The 18186-nt window shown below is 42.7% G+C and overlaps 1 protein-coding gene across 2 annotated transcripts; it reads right to left on the bottom strand.

Annotated features, from left to right (window-relative positions):
• Positions 1-11006: 11006 nt before the first annotated feature.
• On the bottom strand, positions 11007-16814 carry LOC135176108 (bone morphogenetic protein 7-like). Of its 2 annotated transcripts, none has more exons than XM_064144758.1 (5): positions 16363-16814; positions 15996-16150; positions 15183-15299; positions 13903-14104; positions 11007-12336 (listed from the first exon to the last, which is right to left on the bottom strand). In XM_064144758.1, the coding sequence occupies exons 1-5, from the start codon at positions 16655-16657 to the stop codon at positions 11909-11911; spliced, it is 1197 nt and encodes a 398-aa protein (XP_064000828.1). In that variant the 5' UTR covers positions 16658-16814; the 3' UTR covers positions 11007-11908. The 2 variants fall into 2 exon arrangements, with proteins under 2 accessions (XP_064000828.1, XP_064000829.1); XM_064144759.1 differs by having other exon boundaries at positions 15996-16135.
• Positions 16815-18186: the final 1372 nt, after the last annotated feature.

Genomic DNA, 18186 nt, shown 5'->3' with positions numbered 1-18186 from the left:
TTTTCTTATTTTCCATGGAGAACACTGACACGTTCTTCAGCAAAGAAGCTTCTCTTCATAATTGTGAGCAGAGACTGAGAATAACACAGTTTTGTAATATAAGAATCCCTATTAGGTTATAAAATTATCTCTGAGCTGATTTTATGCCACCATAGTTTTCATTCAAAGTAAAACTCCTGGAGAGTTAAAAGGAGTTATGTCTCCTTCATAAGAAGTATTTTGGGGTAACTGACACATCTCTTCACCAACCTACTGTTTATTCATTTTTTGGCATGTGTATTAAGAATATTATAGAGGAAAAAGTACTGCTAGTTCATGCACAAAAGCACTGGGTCACTGTAATCTATCTCTCTCCACAGGGATTTCAGGATTTTGGGAGCAAGGGTAAGATGTAATGAAACACAGGTTTGTAGAGGTAGGTGACTGCAAATCAGAGCATTAATTAGGTCAAGCTGGAAAGCAGCAAGTAGACTCAACTTCATTTACCAGTTATGCTAGCTACAGCATAAATGTAAAATGCACAAAACAAATGCATTTTGGTAATTTAACTTCTACATTTCTGGTCCCACTTGTAATGAAAGTAAGCCTGGTTTTTGTTGTTGTTGTTGTTTTGTTTTCTCTCCCCCCCTTTTTTTTTAACCTTGTTTGTTTGTTTGTGCATGTGATTGTGGCTTCCCCCCTTTTTTTCTTTTCCTTTTCCCTCTGCATATACTGGATATATTTTTTTCTCATTTGAGAGCTTCTGTCTGGACTCTAACCATATGATCCTTAGATAAAGGAACATGGAACACTGAAGGACAAAGTCTCTAATCAAAGGCTGAACCAGGGCCAAGCAACCAATAGATGTGGACAGAAATTTAATGATACATAAAAGGAAACACGTGAGAAAGAAAGCGTATTAATAGAATCACAGAATCACCCAGGTTGGAAGAGCCCTCCAAGATCATCCAGTCCAATCTATCCCCCAGCCCTATCCAGTCAACTAGACCATGGCACAAAGTGCCCCATCCAGTCTTTTCTTAGTCCACATTACATATCACTATGAAGTCATTCGGTGTGCCAGGGCTGATTCCGTGGCATCTAGGGTTTATGTCCTCCCAGGTATTATATCCCTTCAACCCCAGTCACAAAAAACTTCAAGTAAGCACGCATCCATCTTCTGTTCCATACAGTATTGTGTCTAAGCTATGTGTTTCAGAGCTGGCCACAAATACAGTCATTTGGCTAGAACTTTGGGAATGGAGAAAAGACAGTGCATAAATCATACTCCACCTCTCTTTCCACGGAGAACAAGGTGGTACCTTGTGACACCTCTAGTGGCACAGAGGGTCAGACTGACAGAAACCTTAGTAAACAGCAAAAGTTCTTTATCTGGAGCTATGCCTTTACCAAATTTATGCCTGGTCCCTGCACTGTTTACCATTCAAAATGACTGAGAGTGCCTTGCCTTTGGAGAAAAGTAGTTTGTTGGGGTTTTTTGTGGTTTTGGTTTGTTGTTGTTTTGGTGTGGGTTTGTTTTGTTTGTTTGTTTGTTTTTCCCCAGAAGCAGCTACGCTGCCTTAGTAGAAGCTATTGGTTTTGAAAATTCAACAGATCTCTCATGAATATAGATTATATGAATATTGACATTACTTATGCTGGTCAAAGGCAGGAAAGTTACTTGTGTAAGAGGTACCCAGAGCTACTAGAGTTCAAGAGTTGTGAAAGTGTCAGTTAAACATGGGAAGACATATCTCAGATTTAGGTTTGCACATTCTTTGGGTGGTCCTTACTCTGCCAGGGACTTACCAGTTTATTTAAAAAAAATCAGATGCTTGGAAGGATGCAGGAACTGAACCTTGGAATATACACAATTTGTATTACTGTTTATTCCTACATGTATTTGGGAACAATATTGGGTTCTCAAAAAACAGCTGTCCAGTTTGAGATTTCTGATCCATGTAGATCCACTGAAACAAGGGCCTGCTTTTCAAAGATGTTGCATGTTGCTTGAGACACTAGAAATCCTGAGTACAGCCCAATGTTTCCAGAGACATGGTCTCTTGACTTCTCTGCAACTAACTGTGTTAACGAGACAGGGCAACTGGCTTTCTGGTAGAATGTCTCAGATCTTCAGCTGGGCACAGAGGTGGCCCAACATTATGTTAGCTGGATAGGTATTTTCATATTACCATGGCCTTGTTCTTTGACAAGTAGGATGCAGACAAAATTTTATTTTAGTATCAACAAGGCAAACTCATATGCTTATTTTGTGAAGCAGCACAAAGAAGGGATTGAATCCTTTTTCCCTCTTCTCACGATGGGTGGTGACATGGTTTGTAACACATCCTCAGTCTTTCAGCTCATCCTTCTAAACACATCTAAGTTTAAGATGATTCCTGCTCTACCTCTTAATATGTGATTCAGCAGGAAACTACAACTAGGCCTTTCTCCATCCAAATCCCTCTAGAGTTATTTCCAAGGATCTGGATGCTCTGTGCTAATTAAAGGCACTACTGAAACACTGATAATGGTGTTCACTGATGTTCAGAGATTTGTTGATTCAGAGAATGAGATGGAACCATTTAAACAAACTGAATATTACATGAATGAAGAAGGAAGTCACAATTCATTCCTTGATCTTAAGAACAAGGTAGTGCAAAGTCATGCAAAATTTAGAGACAGGAGTCCAAAAGCTTTCTAAAAAAAAATCCACATTAGAGATTATCCATATAGTCTTTCAGCCTTTCTCCTCCAGCTTCATGAACCTTATCTTCCCTAACACATTTTCTTAAACCAGGACCACAAAGTCCTTCCTTCACCTTTTCCTGTGCTCTCTGTCCCATTTTCTTTCCTTAAAATACAGATACTATCACTTTCAAAGGTAGGATGGAGCGTTTGGTGAAATCTCCAGAAGGCCTGAGACAAGACATGGCACAGGAACACATCACAAAACATGCAAAGTCACTTACCTATCAAGTAAGGGGTACTCTGCCTTTACATGTCATTTAGACAAAGCACACATAGGTCATGATAAATTGCTGATCTCATGACAGCATGTAGTGAAGGAGAAAAGGTTGTGTGGTCTTGAGGAGGATAGAGCTCTGGTTAGCTGAGGCTACTACGAAGGTTAAGGCCTCCTTGAAATTCAGTCTTGCAAGGCAGGCCAAACACAACAGAAAGGGCTTCTTCATATATACTGCAGGCAAAACCAACACTAGAGGCAATATAGGTCCACTGCTGAATGGGATGGGTGTCCTGGTGAAGGAGGACGCAGATGAGGCAGAGTTGCTGAATGTCTTGTCTCCATTTGTACTCAGGAGCCCCACACCTCTGAGGCCATAGAGGAAGACGAGGTGAAGGAGGAGGCTTCTTTGGTTGATAAGGACTGGCTTAGTGAGAACTGGGTTAAGGAACAGTTAAGTAAACTGAACATCCACAAGTCCATGGGCCCCTGCGAGTGCTGAGGGAGCTGGTGGAGGTCATTGCCAGACCACCCTCTATCACCTTCAGTAAGTTATGGTGGACAGGAGAGGTGCTTGGGGACTGGAGGAGGGCAAACATCACTCCAATCTTTCTGGGCAGCAAAAGCACACTGACAACTCATATAGAGCTTCTCATCCACCAGCACCCCCAAGTTCCTCTCCTCAGGGCTGCTCTCAAGCCCAGCCTATACTGGTGCTTGGGATTGCCTCAGCCCAGATGCAGGACCTTGCAATTGGTCTTGCTGAATCAGGTTCGCTTGGGCCCACATCTCCAGCCTCTCAAGGTCCCTCTGGATGGTATCCCTTCCCTCCAGTGTGTCAGCCACAGCACACAGCTTGGTGTCATTGACAAACTTGCTGAGGGTGCACTCAATGCCCCTGTCTATGTTGCCGACAAAGACGTTAAACAAGACTGGTCCCAGGACTCCTCCCTGGAGGACTCCACTTGTCACTGGCCTCCACTAGGCCTAGGAGGTCTCAAGCTAACTCAGAAATAATAAGTATGTGTTAGCTATCTGCTGACCCACTTTCCTCAAGAAAAATAGAGAACAAAGTTTTCTGCAGTTTTACAATACCGTGAAAATAAATCAATTATTTTAATGATTTAATCTATGCAGTTATTGAGCAAGCTTACCTGGACTTTCCAGGGTTACAGGTAAATGTAAACAGACTCATTCAGAAACTGTGAATTTCCAGAGACACACTGGAGAATTCTGAAATAATTTTGTATTGTTGTAACCTTAAAATAAATGTGATTTTTTTTTTTTTTTATGACAAAAGAAGCAGAAAAGCACTACAATCCAGTGATAAAACTAAATACCACACTTAGGAAATGGAAAGTTATTCAGGATAGGAACCAACAAGAATCACACAGAGTTCATCAAATACAAAGCAGATTGATTTATATAATTGCTCTCATACAGAATTACAGCATGAAATAGGATGGAAAGGGCCTCTGGATATCATCTTTGCACAACTTTCTGATCTAAGCAGCGTTGACTTCAAAGTCAGAGGAGGATGGTCTGTCCTAAGTGACTTATGTATATCTCAAAAGGTGGAGCTCCGAACTCGCCTCTTGACACCTGCACCAGTGCACACTCATTTTCAACATATTTCCCTTGACCTCATGACTGTGCTCTTGCTAATACAACCCAAAAAGGGATTAGGGGTTCAGTACTAAGGGTATATGATCAAGTCCTCACCCACAAGGATCTCCAGATAACCTCAGTAGTCATCCCCTGGCTTGTGGCAGTATATGAAGTTATTCCCTTCCAGATGCAAGGCTTTGTATTTGATGAACTCTGTGTGATTCTTATTGGTTCCTATCCTGAATAACTTTCATTTGTAATGACAAACTAAATCACTTCTAACATTCTTCCAACAGGGTCCTCTTTGTTTATGGTACAGAAAGCATATATCTTACTAAATAATCTGAAATAACTCCTAGAAGGTACTGGCTGATCTACTTATGTTAGACATCACCTGGATTATCTAACATGCTTATGTTTGGTTGGTATTTTTAAATAGTGACGATGACTTAGCTCTAACAGCAAATGTCTGTCTCTCCAGTCAAGAAATATCTCAGGGCTGGGGGTCAAAAGGGAGGGGACAAACTCTGCTCACTTGCTCCTTGGGATAGGACAAGCACCAGTGGATGGAAGCTGCAGCACAGGAAGTTCCATCTCAACATGAGGAACAACTTCTTTACTCTAAAGGTCCCAGAGCACTGGCACAGGCTGCACAGAGAGGTTGTGGAGTCTCCTTCTCTGCAGTCTTTCCAGGCCTGTCTGGATGTGTTCCTGTATGACCTTCCCTAGGTGATCCTGCTCTGGCAGGGGGGTTGGACTGGAAGATCTGCAGAGGTCCCTTCCAACCCCTAACATCCTGTGATCCCGTGAAATCAGAGTTTTAAAAAAAATCCTACTGACCAAGCCTTTTTCTTGCAAAATCATCTGTTCTAATTCTGGTTTCCCCTGGCATCTTCCACTTATAAGTGGATTCCTGGATTCCAGAAGTAAAGTGGGAAATCTGGGAGCAGCAATGGAGATCCAGAATTCACTCTTTATTCTGAGCAGCATTTTGGTCTACGCGGATTTCACTGTCAGGAAACAAGGTCCAATTCTTAGCTTGATTTAGCCCCAGGGAATTTTAGACATATTTTGAGGGTGTTTTCCTTTTTGTTTGCAGCTTTTGAGGGCGCAGTTCCCTGGCCACCACACTGGCTCAGCACATTCAGCAGAAGATTTGGCATAAATAGTTAATTCCTACACGGATCTAGTACATAGTCTTTAGTGATTTTTAAGTATACACACTGGCTTTGTGCTGCCTGACAACTCCATTTCACCTGATAGTTAAGCAAGACTTTTGTGAGCAGATTTGAACCAATGCACTGGGATTTATGACATAATGCTGCTTTGTGTCATGTGTCATTTACAGCATCACCAAACTACGGTTTCAGTTAAAGGACAATCGCTTCCCAGTAACAGGTCATTTTCCCACTTACAGGCATGCATTTGTTTTCCAGGGCAGTTAGTATTGGCATGCATTTCTAGTTGCACATATCCTTGTGACAACAGAAAATTAGCAGTCCCTTTTACTCTGTGAACAGCTTCTAGCAACAAATACACCAAGAAGAACTGAAAACCATTTAATTAGTCGCTTTAAGGTGCAATTGTCTCGTTCACCAAAGGCACTTCACACCTGCTAACTACTCTCCTCTCTCACGCTGCAGGTGAGCTAAGTCCAATGCCAGGAAGGAAAAAAAAGCCTAGGTGTGACATACTTTTGCACAAAACCATTGAAAAGCACCCTCTGGATGTTGCAATGTTCTCAAATGAGCTCCGAACACTCCACCTCAGTTACAGGTAAATAACGTCATGCTTTGGAAGCAATTTGGAATGAACTGTGTGGGACACTGTCTCTGAACATGAGTATGTGTGCCCATGGATGTAAATAAGACAAAATCTGCACGTACAGACACATCTGCACGTATATATTTGCGCTTCAAAGGACTGAGACAATCCGGAGGATTCGTTATCAGCAAAAAAGCTCTGGAACTTAGGATAGGTACTCGGCTTCTCTCCTCTTTCAGGAAACAAGCTCCAGGGCTATGAGTCAAATACTACCCCCCATGGGTCTTTGAAGTAAAGTACATAAATGCCCATTTCCTACACAGAACAGGAACCACTGTAACTACCTAAGGCAGTCTGGAATCAACATTCTTAACTGGATGCCTCATACTAAAAAAAGCATCTGAAGCTTGCAGAGCAGACAGAATAGAGCGGAGGTTTTCCAACTGCTTGCAGCACTGCTGTGTTCTAGCTTCCTCAGGGTGGACACACTGAAGTTATCTTCTCCCCTCACAAAGAGAAACATACCAGAGCAATTTTCACAAGCCCATCCCTTACCTGGCTTATCCACCCAAGATTTCCCTAGCATATCCCTCTCGCTGCTTCACTGCCGAGAAGCATTTTACCATCATCTGTACCTTGCAACAGAAGGACCACAGAAAACACCTAAATTTTTCTACAAACAGGACACCATGGAATATGATCTCTAGTGGACTTGAGCTCTTTACCATTAGCTCTTCCTTCTAACATACTCAGACCCCACTACCATCCCACTGCAGTGTTATCAGGGCCACATTTAGGGCTCTCTTCACCTCACACACTAACGAGTGTGACTGCACATATCTCATGTATCTAGAAGGATTTGAGATAAACCAGTAAAGTTAACAACTGCTATAGATCCAATTTACAGTTTTTAGTGAAAAGGTTCACAGGAATTATTTCTATTCGTGTATCACCCTCAAGAGAAAGCCCATAAATAAAATGTTTTTGTTTACAGTACCTTGAAACTCCAGGGCAAATTCTTTATTGTTGGGTTGAGCATAATCTTTCAGCTTTACCATGGTGGTAGATTCTCTTCCTAGGCATTTTCTGAATAGTTCCGACTCTGAAATCCTGCTTTCCATGCATCTTTGGATATAAAATGCAAGGTGTGTTATTTACCAGAGGAGAATCATACTGATCCTATGCTAGGGAGAGGATATTTGACCTTGGGTGGTTGTTCTAGATCATCTTTGAAAGTTTCTTCCAATCCCTAACATTCTGTGATTCTATGTAGAGACTTGTGACCTGTCAGAGATCCAGCAGACTGTAAGTTGCAAAGCTGAGGAAGGTACAGATACACCACCAAGAACGATTAGCAGGGCACTCTGCTTTCAGGCACCAGCTCAGGGGGCTCAGACAGTCCCGTCTGCTGTAGCTGTGCCCTCAGTGAGGCTTGAAGCTGGAGGCAGGTAAGAGGTAACTGCAAGGCTCTCAGTCCAAATTCCACTCAGAGAGGCTGTTCATAGACTTGGTGGCATACTGCATATAAAATCTGCAGTCGATCCTTTTTCGTTTCAGCTCTTGTGCTAGTTTGAGGCAAATCTGAATAATTTAATGAGAGAAATTAGATCATAGGCTATGAAAACAATGATGTCTACTTCACTCATAGGCTTGCTGAGATGTATAAAAATAAGAGCACAAAACATAGATAAGACAGTGTGTGTGGGTCTCTGTTGGAGCCTGTGCTTTCTCCCTGGGCAGCTTCTGTGTAACTATTCCTTCTGCTTTCTAAACCCCCTTACTGATCCTCCGACCTCACCTTGCACAAAAGACAAACTCTGGGATAAGGTAGAGGGGTGGAAAGGAGGTGGAAGGGTGGTTGGGAGCCCCTCCTGGGGACTTTGATTTCAGGGAGGGGTGCTGTGTTTCTGTATTACCTTTAGCTTGTATATTTCTGCATATAGCTGTATATATTGTAAATATCTACTTGTCTATTGTGCTAAATATAAAGCTTCATTCCTTAACCTCCAGTCGTCTGAGTGATTTCATAAGAGGCAGGGGGTGGGCAGCTCTTCAGGGTCAGGTCTTCACAGTTTATCACAATGGGGTTTGCTACCAGCCTTGCTTTCTCTTGCTGCTGTCGTGATGCAGCATGGCACAATGATGCACAAGTGGAGTCACCAATGCTTCTCCAGACCATTCTTGGTAAAGTCTACCCCTATTTCTTCCTGTTGCTTTTTGCTATGCAACCTAAACATATGATGGTGTGATTAAAACAAGATTCCAAAGTGTCACATTACTTATTTTGGGACTCTTAGTTCATGAATAAAAAGGAACACATACCTTTATCCAAAAGAAGTAGGGGGGAAAGATATTGTGCTTAGTTGTTATTCTAATTACAAGTTCTGGTGATTTTTTTTCCCTTGGCATTATTTAGAACCTCATTTCTTTACAAAGTCCAGGATAAACAATTTCAATATATTTTGTTTTAATTATCAGAGTTTAATGGGGCATAATGAGACTATGTTGAGTGGTGCAGAAAAAAAATAATTTAATGTGTGCAAAACTACTGAGTGCTCCAAGCCTGACTGTGCATTTCACCTATTGTAGGGCAGCACTATATTCAGCATGCCCATCATTTATTTATTAATCATACTTGCTTTTCAACTGAAAATTTTCCTGTTTTAGATGCCAGGGAAAAAAAAAGTCATTAAGATACCCTGGAAAAATGAATGTTTCTCCAAGCTGAGCAGTGAAGGACGCAGTTGATAAACAGCTGATGGTGCTGGAAGCATTTGTTATGTCATGGACAGAAGACTGGAGTGTGCTGGACACAAAACCTGCCTCAGCCAGTTTATCCCAGTTGCAGTTCTTCTCTCAGCATTACTTGGCAGTGAAGTCCTCAGTTCTTAGGGCCCCTACCAAAATATGCACAGATAACATCAACTGAAGTCACCATTTGGAAATTACCTTGCCTGGACTCTCACTGTAGATACACTTTCCCATTCCAAAGGTGTGGTCCTACAAATTAAAATACCACAGATGCTCTGTGGAGGAAAGGTAAAGATGCAAACTAGCATTTTAGAAAATAAATCAGCAAAGTGAGATTATGGCTCTTGACACTTCCCAGGGCTCCACTGCCAATGACATTGAATCCAATGGCTGTGTGTGGCTGATACAACAATTAGCACCATTTTGCTACCAGATTCATATTCCATTTTAACAGGGTGACCCCACCCCTGCAGATGGAAGTTTTACGTAAGCAGAATATGATTTTGGCCATTTGTCTGGGAATTCTGAACATGAGGCAGTGTGGTCACAAGGACCTGTTCTGAAGAAGGAACACTTCTGTTCTGCCGTACTGGGTACATACAGGTTTAAAACATTCATTCATACTGCAGTCTCTGTGCCTGGATCAGAATTCATGCTCCACCAGTTCAACATGTGGTCTGGTGAAAAGAAATACAGAAGCCCTGGAGCCTGTTTCCTTGTGGGGAGTTAAGATTTTTGCCCCTAACATAAAGGAGCTTCCTATCTCTTCCAGCTTGGTCTAAGCACCAAGCCCTTTGTCTTAACTGCTACTCCCAGAAACAAGACCTGATCTTGAAGCTGTTCTAACAGTGAATTGCCACAGCTCTGTTGATGCTTAAAAACAACCACTGCAGCCTTCCAGAGAAACAACCAGACAGGAGAATCCTCTTCCTGTATACTGACCCATGCATGCCATGTTTCCAAATACTTGCACTCAGGCTGCTCTACTTCACCCATCCCACGCTACGCTTCTGTGGGAGCACAAAGCACGCGCATGGCCTACATGCAGAGGTATTGCTTCCTCATCCACACATTATACCTATGGAGAGACAACAGCATTTCCTTTGGCTTCCTAACTCAGTCTAAGTTTTATGAAAGCATCCCAAGATATCACAACACAGAACATCCCAAGATATTACAACATGGAAACAAGGCCTTGCACACCAGGAAAATGGAAACTCACAGGCACATTAAGCACAGGACCCCCACAAGGTAGGCTTTGCTACAAGCACCACATAACTGACTTTGAGGTCTTTCGATACCTAACTCAAACAAGAGCTAAAAGAATTGAATCAATGCAAGTTTCACTTAATAAATCATCACTGAATCACCCCTGAACAGGACACATCTGTTTTGCTTATCCACCGTAGTCCACAAAGAGTCAAAGGACTTGATACAGTGTCTACTGAAGTCACTGGAATGTCCTCTTCTGGAGAAGCATTTCCCTAAGGAAATAGGTTCAAACACAACATAAAAAAAACACAGACTAATATTACATTTGTTCCAAAACTAACTTTTTATATTACAGATTAAGTTAATATACTTCAGGAGTTTGTATTTTAAATAAAATAAATTTATTACAGATAGTAGTATTTACAGAAAGAACAGTACTTACATATGCAATTTTCTTTTTTTAATCTCACTGGAGTAAAAAAGTTCTCCATGGAGTTTCTACCCACAGGAGGTATCGTGTTCTGTGAGAAAGTTAGCTTCTTTCAAGGATTATTGGAGACAAACCTAGCCAGGCTCAAGTTCTAATTCAGTGAGTTAACTGAGGAAATGCAACAGGCTGGTTACATGCATTAGATTGTAGCAAGAGTGTAAGACCTCATGGTATTCCTTCCAAGTCCATATCCTATTCTTCAAGGAAGAATGGAAGGGAATCAGTGAGTATGTTCCATGAAATCTGCATCAGACACAAGACCAGGCCAGCATCCAGCATCTTCTGATGGACCTCCAAAGCTTAATGGTCTTCTTTCTTCTTGCTAAACTATGGGGATTTTGACCAAAGTTTAGAATCTCATTGTACAGCTATTGTATAGATACACAGACAGCATCTGCTGCCACACAGCCTAACAGCCACAGCAGACCACGGTGAAAGAGACTGATTTTGTAACCAGAGTGAGCAGCTGACCCTTCACCACATAGAGCTGAGGCCCTGAGTTGGAAATAAAATGTGTTGATTCCCAAATACTGACCTATGTGTTCACCTGGATTGGTTAGCAAGTCCTAAGGAGACCTAAAGGCTGTCCCTGCATTTGGCAGGGCTACATAAAAATACAGGGAAAGAATACTCCCAAGTAATATATGAGCTGTAGCTGGTAGACGCCTCTGAGATTAGCTCTAGGCAAACTCTTCTCCTGAAAGGTAGGAGTGTATGTCCTCATTGGATTATGCAGTCAAAATTAAGTAAGGTTGTGTTGCTAAGAGACCTGCATCACATCCTGGATTGAGGCAGGATTACCATGAATGTTAAATACTGAACTTCTGAGCCTCGATATACAGAATTATGCCTTAATGTGAACACTCAACGCTCCTGTTTTTAATGATTTCCTCTGCTGTAAAGGTAGTCAAGCAGCTCTCCATGCAGGCAGCGTACTCTCCAGAAGTTCATAATTCTTAGAAAGCCAGCCTTGAACACCTTTCAACATAGCCATGGTGAGGACAGAAGGATACAATGCAGAGCTGATTTTCTGGCTCTCCTGCCTGATAAACTAAAAGGACATCTTCCTTTGTATCTTCAGTGGCGAATGGAGAACTGAATCCAAGCACGTGTCAAACACAGATGAAAACCAGGTCTTGCTAATGGCAACCACATCTTGTTGCCACCATGTCTTTATAATTTTTAAGTACCACGTTCTCTTTGTCATCAAAGTAGAGAAGATTGAGGGACTTCAATTCATCTGGCACACAGCAGGGAGTGCTGACATCTTGGGACAGTTTAAGTGTATGGACTATAGATTGAACTGTAGCATGGTTTGTTGCATTTAGGTTTTCTCCCAAAGGGAAAAGGCAGGATCCTCTGCAATAAAATGCATTGTATCCACTGGGGTGAATAATCCATCCTGACCAGCCAATAGCACGGAAATCAACATAGAGCTCCCTTCGATGGCATGCTGTTACCTGGCTTTTGGCAAAAGGGACTGCAGCAGCTCGAGGTCTCCTGCTCATGCTTGCATTGCTGCTTCCTATGATCTGAGTTTCAGCACCATTTTTTGCAGGGTTCATCTCTGGTATGAAAGAAAGTTGCATGTTAATATTTCTCAAAAGAAATTCTTTTTTAAAGTAGAGTATTCTGTCTGAAAGATTATTCCATACACCTACATCCCTATCTTCAGAGTAGACTTTAAAATGGCACTTAAAGTGTGAAAGTGATGGGAGGGGTGTGTATATTCAATTGCCATTTCAGCCATGTTTTACACTGTTTCACTTTGTGGCTTGAAAGGCCCCAATTCAGTTGAAATATGAACCAATAGCTCAAAGATACAAACCACATTCCATTCACAGGCCCTTTTCAGGGCTGAATCTGACCAGAATGGTATGAAAAATCTCTATATGGCCACTTGTATAACACACATCACACTGAACAGTGCTAACACAAGGTGAAGATCAGAGTCTCTTTCCCTCTCCAGTATTTTCCTCTCAGAAGCTCTATCCATGTTTGCAAATCAGAGCAAGTTACTGTCAAGTAATATTTGTAAAAAGTTTTAATAATTCTATTAAAAAAATCCACCAGGTTTACAGAACTCTGCCAGAGCAAAGCTTACTGACAATATCTTCTGAGAAGCCTTGATAAATGTCCACTGAGACCACATGATCCATGGCAGAGGCTGAAAACCACTGATACACAGGCTGGTAGAACAATCACTGACCACAGACAGCAGGCAGGTCTAGGGAGTTTCTTCACCGAGAATGAGTATCAATTTCTCAGTCTTGCTACAGCATCCTAAAGACTGATGCTCATTGCATTGGGATTTCATATTCCACTATGTATTTTTTCCTTTGGAAAACAAAAATAAACAGGCTACCCTATTTTTTTAAAATTAATTTTCAACACCTAGTTCTTGACTCAAGACCTACCTTTCTTTCTAACATGCAAATCCAAAGCAATTTTTCCCCAGCGTTTGCTGCTTATATTTATCAGCCTCTAAAGTCCAACCCCAGTTGGTTTTACTAAAAGACCAGTGAGAGGTGAAGACACTGCGTTTTGTAATTTAAGGGACGAGGGCGTTGTCTGTGATGGAAGCAGCCCTTAGTCACAATGCTAATTAGTCACTGAAGTTAAACAGGTGCTTGAAAAACAATCCAAAGACAGAGAGGTTTAATCATCTTATTTAACAACCTCTTCCATTCTTGAAAACTACACTTAACTCTTACAGTTGCTTTACCAGCACTTTCACAAGGTTTTCCAGGTGACTGAGGTTTTCTTTCAGCCTAAACCTGATCTACAATTTTCATGAAAACTTCACCACCACAAAATAATATAAATAGTAATTAAAAATATCTCTCAATCCTTTACAAGCAAAACAAACCAGATTCTTCCTAAGATCCATGAGTATTTCCCGTAAACACCATTTTTCTGAAGGAAGAGGCAATTTAAGGTGTTGGGTGACCTCCTAGCAAGCACTACCAACCCAAGCTCTGATCAGTGACGAAGCTGAATTTCAAACCTGTTCGACAAATGCAAGTAAATGCTCACATTAGACATATATAAGGCAGCAGAAGGTAACAGAAGATGAACAGGGAGCTCATATTCTAAACATGGAGCTCTTGCTCCTGCTCTCATGTGAACTTACTTGTGGAAGAGAGTACAAAACTGGAAGACCTCCGTTTGTTACTGTTGGTGAAGAGGACAAGGAGAGCATTTCTGCTCTCCTGCAAAGGACCCTGGCTCTTAGCAAACTTTATCAGGTTGTGCTCAACTCTGTTGTTGAATACGTGTGTTGTAGTTATCAAAAAGCCATGATTTGAGCTGTTGTTTCTGACCCACTTGGAAACCTGTTAACGACAAGGAAATGGAAAACTACTCTTTCAATATTCTTGTTACAGCATTATGATTAAATAATGTTTTCATCAGGAAAGTAGCAAACTATGACAGCGTAAGAACATAAATATTAACACATAAAAGAGATGGCTGTATAACTGAGAGTCAATTTGATTTTACTTAAAACAGTAAATCAACATTTAAAAATGAAAAATATCATACACATGCCCCAAAGATATATTTTCATGAAGACAATTTGCTTCAGATAATTTACTAGTTCCACAGCAATCATACAATAATGGGAACTTTCCAGACTTTCCATACTATTAGAGTGCATTGGAATCTACCAAACATGGCATCTGAAGACACTAACTCAGAATTAAGCAAATTTAATTTATCTAATTGTTATAATTACAGATAAGGCCAGGCTATCCTGACTTAAGATAGCTCAACCAATCAACCAAGCATGCCACTCAGTCTGATCATAAAATTTATAGACAATGAGAAACACTGAGAGTACATATTTAAACCAAAGAAATTGTTTGAAACGACATATGGCTTTTTTGCTATGGAAAGGCATTCACATACGTAACAGTTTAAGGACATCTTCAAAACAAATCTAGAAACCAAAGAAAGAGACCCATGAAGGAAGTTAAATAAGAAAATATCCTATCAGAACAAATTCCAAAAACACGACGTTAAAATACACTGCACATCTGCTCCATAGTAATGTCACTAGAATAAAAAGGAGAAACAAAAAAAAAAATAGATTTAGAACACAATTAACACCATCTCCTTTAGCAGCCTGAAGGACTAACACATTTTAGTCACAGTGACATATTTGTCATGATGTCCCCTTCTATCCACTAGGTTTGGGTTATTCAATTCTTATCATGCCCGTGCTGCTAGCAGCATATAAATGCTTCCTCTTTAATTCAGGCAGCATCAGGTGTACTCTTAAGTGTAGAGAGAAAGCTTTTCCCTCTGCTGTCCCTCAAGTTTGAACTGACCACAAAACCCAGCATAAGGTCACTGCTGTAGTTATGAGCTGTCATTTTAGGAGATTTACAATCGTCAGAATTCTCTGCTTACTGTCTGTGTGACATTGAATACTTCCCAGCCTTCTGTGTACAAGGACAATAATCTTGATGCAACGAGGTGCTGCTTTTGTGGCGTACTTCCACTCTCCAAGATCTCGTACACTTCCACCTTGATGAAAGCAGCACAAAACAAAAAAAATAAACCAACTGTTCTTCCAGAAAAAAAAAAAAAGTTCTATGAACATTATGCACATTTCTGTCACTTCACAACTGTAAAACTGTACTATCATTCTAGTCCAGGCGAAAAGTATTTTGGACAGCTTCACAGAAAAACAAGTATACATTTATTTCTAGATGTCTTCAGAGGCAGAATATTGCACAGCTTGATACTACAGAAAAATATCCTCATCAGCCCTTTTCTATCTGGTTTTAACATCTGATACTGTGAAAGATGCTCCACATCTTTGTCTGCATGTTTACAGAAAGTCCAATCCTGCATTGTTCCAAAAGAACTGATACACTCAGCATCAGAATCCTCACCATTCTGCTGGTTTCTTTTCTTTCTTTCTTTCGAGCAGCTCAAGCAGATAAATTTCGATTCAAATTTTAAAGCCTTTCAAACCCCAGAAAAGCATGGTGTAAGATAGACCTGACACAGGTATCCCTAGGGATACCTCACTGCCATGATGCACAAAGGCCAGCATACTGTCAAAGCCTTGCATCTAGTTCCTTGCATACAGGAGGCGAAGTGAGAACATCTCTCAAATAAAACCAAAAATAAACCAGGTTTATGCGTAAGTGGTTCTACTCCTCACTTTCACTGCTAACAACAACGGAACAGTAAGTGTTTAACTAGCAGACTTACTTTGCAAAAGTGTTTCACATCAGACCCGCTAGACACATGTGCCTTCTTCAGCTTGAAGACCCTGAACTCAGCTTTCAGCATCTGTTCGCCCTTCTCCATCGCACTGATATCGAAGTAGAAGTGGTACTGGTCCACGTGAACTGGAAAAGAGGCATCTTTACGAACAACGCAGCACCCCGCAAAATGAGCTGCAAACTCGCGTTTTCCATTGCGCCAATCTGGCGGCGAGGACGCAAGACGGGAGGTGAAAGGGCTCCGCGGCCGCTCCCCGGCTCGGAAAGCGTCGCTGCAGCGAATTCACCTCGCGGCTCGGCCTCCACCGCTCAACTAGCCCCCAGCAAGGCCACCGACCGGGGCCCGGGCCCACCTCGGTCCTCGAAGCTGCGCACTACGTCTCCCTCCAGCAGCCCCGGGGCGCGGGTGATGCCGTTGGCGTAGGCCACCTTGTTGAAGAGGTCGACCATGAACTGAGGCGGCTTCTTGTGGGGCAGGAAGTCGGGCGGCAGCTCCTCGACGTCGAAGACCTCCCGCAGCCGCTGCAAGGCCGCCGCCAGGACCTCGTCCCGAGGGCCGGGGAGTAGGGGCAGGCCGCTCACCACCGGAAGGCTCAGCAGCCTGGCCAGACCCAGCCAGAGCCACAGCCAGAACCGGCGGGCTTCCATGGGCGGCGAGGCTGGCTTAGTTAGACCACCTGAGTGCCCCGCGCCGCTCCGCGGCTCTGACACTGGCAGGGCGAGGGGGCAGCGGCCCTTCCGCGGGCCCCGGCCCGCCGACGCTGACGGTGGCGAAGCGAGTGCATGACTACGTACCCTGACAGGGTGCTCACTCAGCGCGGGCAGCCGCTGCCCCAGGGCGTGGGCGGCCGCGCCTCGCCCGGGCCATTAAGGCCCCTTAAAGGCTTCAATGGAGCATCGCTGTTCGCTAGTTGACATCAGAGGACCGGCGGCCGGGGCCCGGGGAAACGGCTGTTGGTTTCAGAGGAAGCCAAGTGTGTGCAAAGTAACAGCCCATCTGAAAACCCTAGTTGTTAAATTTACTTTTTAAAGCATGCGCATGAGCCTCTCTGCATCTTCCAGTTTAACGGCCCACAGAATGTGGCCCGGTGTGGGCCCAGGTACCAGAATACTGCAGGACAGAGCCTGCGGTTACACAAGCCTCTAATTGCGGCGCTGCAGCTGCCCAGAGCTAGGGTTTAGAGACAGAGTCCGAGTGTCTGCTACTGCAGTGTAGGAAGAGCAGTCGAGCTTCAAAGTAATTAGAGATGGAGGGAGGCACACGCGGTCTGACAAAGCTGGTTTAAGGCTTAAACAATTCCCAAGTGGAACCAGCTTTCTGCAGTGTGCTTCTTTCACCTCCTTTGATCGAGTTCCACCTCCTCTCCAAAAACGCAAACCTAAACCAAACCCAGAATCGAAGCATCCTGCATACTTGTCCTTTTTAAGGCAGTCTGACGACTTAATGAGAGGCAATTACAAGTTCCTGATGGTTCATGCATTAGTGCCTATTGTGCATGTGCCACAGCCTCCTGTTCCCTTTCCAGGCAGGAAAGCAAAGGAGGTGGATTAGGGGGCAGAGTGGTGAAAGACTACAGCTCCATACAATCCCAAATTAGCCATTTGAAGAGAGGAAAGAAAATCCCGAGGTTTCATGTCAATTGTTCAGACAGCTCTTAACCTGGAAGCACTCACTTTTAGCTTCAGTTCTGGCGCATTTGGTCATGTGTCTCTTTAGCTCCAGAACCCCTCCTGCTATCACAGTTCCGCCCTTCAGCTGTTGTAGTGATGTTTGGAAACTAACAAACTTTGGATCGTTATTATTAGTTGTCATTTTTTTTTTCACCAGGAGACAAACTAGTGACAAGGAGGCTCCCAGGAGACAAAGGCTGCTGATCCGGTTTGCCACATGAGACGCAGAGAACTGATGGATGAAAATGAGAAGCAATGATGGATTAATCTGACCAGTATAAAGAGCACTATTGCTTCACATAAAGCTACAGCTGCTTTTTATGCTCAGAACTCTCCAGTTGTCTTCTTAGGGCTGTAGGTATCTCGGTTTATGGCTAACAACAGATGCTGCCCATTCAACTATCTCTGCCCGAGAGCATTGAAAGAGACTTTCTCAGTCATCCTAAAAGCTTTGCTTCCACTGCAATGCTTCTTCACGTGCTTATTCTCACAAACCCCACCCTGCC

This window comes from Pogoniulus pusillus, chromosome 6, assembly GCF_015220805.1.
Source record: "Pogoniulus pusillus isolate bPogPus1 chromosome 6, bPogPus1.pri, whole genome shotgun sequence".
NCBI classification, from domain to species: domain Eukaryota; kingdom Metazoa; phylum Chordata; class Aves; order Piciformes; family Lybiidae; genus Pogoniulus; species Pogoniulus pusillus.
The sequence above is the reverse complement of the archived record's forward strand: the minus strand, read 5'-3'. Positions and strand labels throughout refer to the sequence as shown.

Bases quoted from the DNA above. Each gene is read 5' to 3' on its own strand.
- LOC135176108 (XM_064144758.1), bottom strand. From the start codon at position 16,657: ATGGAAGCCCGCCGGTTCTGGCTGTGGCTCTGGCTGGGTCTGGCCAGG. The intron at 15,300-15,995 runs GTAAGTCTGCTA...GCTTTCATCAAG, and splicing joins ATGTGAAACACTTTTGCAAA to GTGGAAGTGTACGAGATCTT. The intron at 12,337-13,902 runs GTAAGTTCACAT...CTTTCATACCAG, and splicing joins TTTTGTACTCTCTTCCACAA to AGATGAACCCTGCAAAAAAT.